Here is a 7,562-nt window from a genome sequence, read left to right on the forward strand (position 1 = left end):
AATTAGGGCCGTTAAGTTTTTGAATTGTATTAAACACTTTGTGCCAACCCTCCCCGACGCCAGTCGCGGCACGAACGCCTTCCGAGCATGGCTTAACGTACCGGTCTCTTGTTACAGGGCAAGGTGGAATACTACGTGAAATGGAAAGGCTGGAAACCGAAGCACAACACCTGGGAGCCGGAGGAGAACATTTTAGATCCAAGGCTGATCCAAAGCTTCGAAAGGGGAGAGGATTCAAAGAGGCCAGGGAGGGAGAGGAAACGCGAGCGCGAACACTCACCCGAGAGAGCCCGAAGCGGGTCCGACGAGAGGGGACCGCTGCCTGGCAAGCGCAAAGCGCAGGTCCTATCGCAGGAGTCGGGAAAGATCGGAGTGACTATCACTATGAGCCCACAAAGGAATCGCGCGCCACCGCCAGTCCCGCCTCCGCCAGCCGCGCCGGCCGGAGGCGCTGCCGCCCCCGCTTCACCCGCCGCCGAAGCGGCCGCCCCCAAAACAGGCCAGCGACGAGTGCCCCATTCACCCGAAGAAGCCGACGCTCACACGCCTCCTGAACGCGAAAGGCGCACACAGACGCAGCCTGAGGCGAAAGCCCCCGCCGAGCCTAAAGGCGCCCGACCACCTCCACCCGCACCTCAAGAAGACGAGGATTCCTGGAGCGAACCTCCTGTGGTTGCAGCACCGGCCCCCCAGCCGCGCCGCGGCGCCGCCTTCTGGCTGGCGCGATCTCCTGTAGCAGACCAGATCTTCATCACCGACGTCACGGTCAACCTTCAAACCGTCACTATCCGCGAGTGCCGCACGGAGCGCGGGTTTTTTCGTGCCCGAGAATCTCGCCCCCTCGACGTCACGTAGACTATCCTGTATTAATTTATTAGTGATGGACAATGTACAGTAGCTAGTTATTTAGTGATTACAACCGGAATCTCGGCTCCCGTAGACCGTACAACCGTCTAATGTCAAGCTAGGTTTATCTTGATGCGTCAAAATATGACGAGATTGTTAGTCACAGAACTCACAGGAAAAGTACGGAGTACGTAGACTGTCCCCAAAGTTTATTAAGCCTAATGCTGGACAAAGTGATTGTCAATTGTTAACTATACTTAGATTATTTAGTTGTTATTCAATTGGTTCGGCTGTGGGCATTATAAAGGACGTTAAATACGAATGTGAGGACGATTGTTTGAAAATGTATGCAATAATAAATTTATTTAATATAAATTTGATAACGCGCCTTTATAAGTCCCAATTTAATAAACCCAATTAGTGAAATCAAATATCGGTTTGTATGATAAATGTACAAATGTCAGGACCTGCAACTGAATGCCAAGTGACTACGTGGTACCTATAATTATCGTGATTTGTCTGTTTGTAACCGTAAGCACGCTTATAAAATGTATCACATACTTAACCTACATTTTATGATTCCCTGTGATTTTATAATCATTTAATTCATATTATGAGCATGACAACTATTTGTATATCACCTGGCACGTGTACAGAAATAGCATACCAAATGAGAACGTTTTCGAAAAATACCATGGGAACCGATTCATATATAGGTATTAGGTATAATTTATTGATGACTTTTGTCCTAAATTTAGGACATCGGGCTTATTATGTGAAAAAACATGACAAATGATCTGCAAATAGCTGCTCATGTATTTTAAATATTTATTTAGACTGGAAAGAATCATGCAAAAGATTATGTTAAATTAGTATGTCACTTTGTAAAAAAATTATTCAACGACGAATTAATTTAGTTGTTTTATTTTAATAATTGTTGTTGTTATTTATGTAGTCTTGATTTAATTGAATGGTTAGTATAAGTTATTTATGCAATTCTTTGAATTCTCAACACTGCCGTGGAGCAAGTTTAAGGTGCCGTCACACAGGCGCGTTTTCCGGGCGCGCGGCCTGACTGGCGTGAGCGTTTTATATGTAAAAGCGGCGCGCCCCGCTCGCGTGCCGCCCGCAAAACGCGCCTGTGTGACGGAGCCTTTAGTTTTAATACTTTTAATTGATCTAATCATTGAAGAATATACTAGTTGAAAGAAATGTAATTTAATCAGGTTCGAATAACACTATCGATACAAAATAATTATATACTATTTCTTCAAACATTTTAAAAGGAACACTGAAAAAGTGTAATTAGTGGCTGTTGATATATACATGATAGATTACATTATGATACCTACGCATTTATTTCTTTTAAAAATGTCAAGGAGTCCTTAGATTCATAATACACTTATAAGGCCAGTGCGCACAAGTTGCGTATGCACCTCCTACAATAGAAGCAAAGGATCTACCGCGAATACCGAAGTTCGCAAATTGCGGGCATCTTCCTCTTTTACTCCAATTAAGGCGTAATTAGATTGACAGAGAAAGAAGCCCGCAATTTGCGAACTTTGGTGTTCACTGTAGGCCCTCTGTCCTGTCTGTAGTCGTAGCGGCTGCATAGACATGCGGTGACCTGGCCATAGTCATTATTGGATGGTAACACCACCTTTGGTGGTTTATAAGGCAATAACCGCGAAAATCGAAGTTCGCAAATTGCGTACATCTTTCTATGTCACTCTAATTAAGGCTTCATTTGAGTAAAAGAGGAAGATCTCCGCAATTTGCGAATTTTAGTTTTCGCGGTAGCCCCCCTGAATGAATTATTTGTTGATCCTATGACATAAATATAATTTTGTTCTGTGGTAGTAAGTTATTTTAGTTATTACATTTTAAGATTGTATAGCACTGAACGCTAGTATTGTGTTCCTTTAAACTTTTATTGTTATTTTGGTTCCTCTTTATATATAAGGAATTGTAATTACCTGTATTCTTGGATGGATTGTGTTGAGTATTGACTTGACAAGTATTTCGCGGCATGAGCCTTGTAAATAGTGTAAATATAATATAAACCCTGTTTTATAATGTGATAGTTTCGCATTGTAGTCTGTAAATAAATGAGAATGAATTAGACTACGTTGTATTATTTCCCGCTTGGTTCTACGTGAAAACATGAAAGACACATGCAATATAACTAATAGGAAATACGTAGTTCATATATTTCTTGTGTTCTAAGAATTCCATGGCAGTAAATTTTGCCTAAAAAAATTGGGACCTACTTACATTTTTATGTAGGTACCTATAAGTTCGTTTTTTTTTTAGCATTAGAAATAAGCTAAACAATATTGATGTGTCTTTTAATTGAAAAACACATTTTATAAATAAGTTACGGCAAATATGTAACAATTATGAATCTAATACGATTATTTATATTCTTCAGCTTTCATAAGTAATCGTTTTTGATTTTTAAAAAGCGTTTTTCAATTAAAAGACATGTTAAGATCGCTTACCTTCTTGCAAGTTCTTTCTAATGCTAAAAAAACGAATTATATATACGTGTGGGTGAGCGATTTTGTGTGTTTTTCATGATTTCAAGTCTCTTAAGTTCAAACCTTAGAATATAAGGCCTATCGGCATAAATATATTAGAACAAAAGGAATCAAATCTATTTTGAAAAGAATACATTTACCCAATCGATATCAGCAATTATCAAAATCGATACCCTTCAACAGTTCTCAAGATTTTCAGTAGGTAATTATTTTTATGTTCTGTATGTAGAACACTGTTTTTTTTTAAATAGACTCCAAATGAATAGCAATAAAAAGTAATGGTAATACCTACAGGTAGGTTTTAGGTACCTACCTACAAAACAATTTTGACAGCATAGACTGTGCAAGTTTTTTTTTGCAATTCATCTCTGAGAAACTGTGCTAAACCCTGTAGGTTTTTTTACTTTCTTGAATTTTGTATAGAGTCGGACCAAGAAAAGTATGCAGTGAATTTGGTAGCCCACGCAGTGCAATTGTTATTTTAAACGTCAAACTTCTATGAAATTAGGACGTATAAATAACACTTCCGTTGGGTGGACGATATCCGGAAAATTGCGGGTCACTTCTGGGTGAGATTAGCTCAGGACCGGGACAAGTGGCGTACTGGAAGAGAGGCCTATGCTCAGCAGTGAGCGATAAAGAGTTGATATGATGATAAATAACACTTGCACTGCGTGGGCTATCAAACCCGCTGGCCGCTGCAGACTTTTCTTGGTCTGACTCTGACTCTGGATGAGATTGGCGCCAATTATTTTCGTGATCAAATCGACCGATTTCATCAGACCCGTCTACCGGATACCACTTAAGGCTTCACGCCTACTTTTTTTTAATTTGCCGCTCTTTTCTACTGACGAAAATTGTTTAACAGGGTATAGAATTTATTTAAAAATGGCGCTAAATAAAAGTCCGCTCAGAAACCATTAGCAGCGGATGTATCTCTATTTTACCCGGTGGTAAGCCGGTAACCGCAAGAAAAGCAAATATGTATATAGCACATATATGTATAGTATTATATACTGCCCTGTAACGTTACGCAAGATATATAATTTTTAATTTTCTTGTGTAAAAACTGTTTATTGTAGGTAGTTTATTTTGTGATATCTGAACGTAATCTAAATATGACAACACTGGCTGGATCGGTCTGACAACAAATTTATCGATCGGCGCGTCGACGTTTGACAGTTTGCTCCGGCAACCGAATTATCGAACAACAATCCGCGCAGTCTAGCAAACAATCCGATGATCTGTCTTCAAATTATTTCCTGAGAAACATTACAAGTCCAATGTTTACGTTTTTCTGTGCCGACTTGTGAGACGATGGAGTGGTCAAAAGAGAAGACTTTAAAGTTAATCGAGTTATTGCAAGTTAACGCTAGCCTATGGAACCCTTCTTTGTGTGATACGCGAAGGGATAAACAGAAAAGAAAGGAAGAATTGCGTGGGATTTCCGCAATACTAGGTATTTCTGTGTCGGACGCTACGAAGAAAATACAGCATTTGCGTACGCAATATAACCGGGAAGCCGCTAGGGAGGCCAGGGCTAACGAGGAGGACCCTGAAGACAGATTTTTGAGTAACTGGTACGCGTTTGAATACTTGCACTTCATGAAGGACTCAAGTAAACCTTACAGGATTTTGCAACTGGTTAGTAACTTAAATTTGGTAATTTTAATAATTGTTGCGCAAAACGATTTCTAGAATTATATTTCAGGTTTGGATGTGAGCATAAACTTCTTTTCTATAATCAATAATTCTCTAGAATTTTTTTTTATAGCAATATAATAATTTTTAAAAACAACCGTCTTTACAAAAAAAAACCCCTGAAGTAAAATGTAAGCTTGTCATTTTGTTGACTAGATAATTTTAATCTTTCTGCCCCTGTATCAAAAGTATGTAATATCATATGTATGGATTTACTACAACTATTATTAATTCAATTTCAGGAGACCCATTCAGAAGTCAACAGTAGTCTTCCCTCAAACTCGGATGGCTATGTTGAATCACTCCAAAACAAACTAGAAAACCATTCTCCACCCCACAAAATTCCACGGACAGACAACTTGCACATAGTCAAATCTGAGCTGGCGTACTCTTCTCCGCCGCAGTCAAGAGATGAGTTCTCAGTGTTCGGAGAATACATCGCTAATGAGTTAAGGTCCTTGAAAGGCGAGAAGAACTTACTTGTGCTAAAGAAGAAGATACAGGATGCTATATTTGAAGTTAAAATGGGTATGATCCATGAGCCAAAGACGGAAGAGAGTGCATGCACGGTGTATGTGACGAGTCAACCACAGAATGTCACACCCATACACAGTAAGCTTTACACTACACCGGTAATGACAACAACAGCCCACATAGACCCGCTCACATCACAAACACCCACTTCTGGCATCAGTGAGATAATCATTAATGGTGCTTGCCATTATTCCAACTTTAAGGTGGACAGCCAATAGCAGTGTCATCCACTTCCCAATGGGGAAGTGGATAAAAATGAGACTTATACTATTCGGAATTAAGATACTCGTAGTTTATAAGGTTATGCTGTGCTATTCTGTTTAGTTTTATTAAGAGTTAGAATAAGCTATACACACAGACAAAACATCCTCCAGACTGAGCATAGTAGCTCTACCCCCTCTGCCACAATACACGGTAGTTGTACTCCATTTTCGAGTCGAAAGTGTCTTTATGTGACATCCATGTCCTTGAACGGACCAATCACGGCACGGGACCTCGCTCACCTCGTCCCCCGCACCCCAGTATTTTTGCCAGCATCGGTTTCATGAAATAATTGCTCTATTTGGGATTATATTATATACTGAGCAACTTTTATTATGGGCCCAACCCCGAAATAGCGAAAAAAAATTTGGCTGTTTCATACATTTTGGCTGGTCCATTTTCTATGACAGGGTAAATTTATTTTTCGCAATTTCGGGGTTGGTGCCATAGTAAAAGTTGCTCAGTCAGTATTCCCAAAACTCCCTGGCAATGGGAATGTATTTATTTTTTGGCCACTGAGTATATAAGTAAATGATTCACAGGTTCAATGATTATGATTAAGAATTGAAAATCATAGTTAATTTTCTTATAACGCACTTATTTAATATATAAATATACTCAAAATATAGCATTGCTAGTTTATACCAATGTAAGTAACTTGGAATGTTTAATGACTATGCAAAAAAAACCTTTAGGGCCTGTGCTAGGGTTGCCAGATCGAAAGGCGCTATTATCGAGAAAAAATATTAATATTTCGGGATTTTAGGACTAAAGTCAGGAAAAAAAAAATTTACATTCATATTAAAGTAATTTTATTAAAAACAACGATTCTTTACATTATTGGCACTACGCTCGACGACAGTTCGGAACTTAAAATTATTGTTTTATAACGTGAAGCTTTTTTTCTGGACAATTTTCACTTTGTTGGGAATCGGGAACTCATGCTAAAAATCGGGAGAATCCCGCCAAATTCCGACCATCTGGCAACCTGCTAGCCTGTGCACACCGGATACTTTGGGCATCGCTCTAACATTTGTATATGCAGCCGATGTGCTAAATAATAAATTGGAGGGAAAGACAAATATATTATGCTAGTAACAAATAGTATGCTAAGGATTTTTACACTTGAGTTGACTGCGTTTGATTTGTTGTAAACACATTATAAATTATAGAAGTAAATGTAATCTTGTTTTGTATTAATCGTACAAAGTGTACAAACCTGCTAATTGAAGAAAAACAATGACATGTAATAGGTGCCCATATTTCTTAGGGCCTACCGCGGAAACCTTAAAATTGCAGGGATCTTCCTCTTTTACTCCAATAAAGGCGTCATTAGAGTGACAGAGAAAGACGTTCGCAATTTGCGTACTTCGATATTCGTGGTTATAGCCCTGATAATGTATCTAGTCATCTTCTCCTTAAGCCCCCTCCAGACTATGTGCGTGAATCGCGGCGCGACGTCGCGGAGCGAACATATCGCGAAGTTGACGTATGACTCCACACTCGCACACTTCACGGCGATTTCGCAGTTTGGTTTGCGGCAATATGGCGGAAAAGCATCAGCTGATCGAGTTTCATCATCATCATCATCTCAGCCATAAGACGTCCACTGCTGAACATAGGCCTCCCCCTTTTGGGGGGTGTATGCCATAATCGCCACGCTTGGCAGGCGGGTTGGCG

At 39.7% G+C, this 7,562-nt stretch overlaps 2 protein-coding genes across 2 annotated transcripts in view; both read left to right on the forward strand.

Annotated features, from left to right (window-relative positions):
- The window catches only part of LOC134665096 (polycomb group protein Pc), a 35,297-nt gene extending 32,327 nt beyond the window's left edge, over positions 1-2,970 (forward strand). Inside the window, exon 2 of the mRNA XM_063521917.1 lies at positions 118-2,970. Coding sequence (XP_063377987.1) covers positions 118-855 — 738 coding nt within the window. The 3' untranslated portion in view covers positions 856-2,970. The remainder of the gene's footprint in view (positions 1-117) is intronic.
- A 1,578-nt stretch (positions 2,971-4,548) lies between these two features.
- On the forward strand, positions 4,549-5,859 carry LOC134665095 (uncharacterized). Its single transcript, XM_063521916.1, has 2 exons — positions 4,549-5,030; positions 5,330-5,859. Exons 1-2 carry the CDS (start codon positions 4,704-4,706, stop codon positions 5,837-5,839), a joined length of 837 nt encoding a protein of 278 aa, XP_063377986.1. The 5' UTR covers positions 4,549-4,703; the 3' UTR covers positions 5,840-5,859.
- The last annotated feature ends 1,703 nt before the right edge of the window (positions 5,860-7,562 follow it).

Source organism: Cydia fagiglandana, chromosome 6 (genome assembly GCF_963556715.1).
Source record: "Cydia fagiglandana chromosome 6, ilCydFagi1.1, whole genome shotgun sequence".
NCBI lineage: Eukaryota > Metazoa > Arthropoda > Insecta > Lepidoptera > Tortricidae > Cydia > Cydia fagiglandana.

Excerpts from the sequence above, each read along its gene's own strand:
- LOC134665095 (XM_063521916.1), top strand. The coding sequence starts at position 4,704 with ATGGAGTGGTCAAAAGAGAAGACTTTAAAGTTAATCGAGTTATTGCAA. Across the intron at positions 5,031-5,329 it reads CTTACAGGATTTTGCAACTG|GAGACCCATTCAGAAGTCAA; the intron begins GTTAGTAACTTA and ends ATTCAATTTCAG.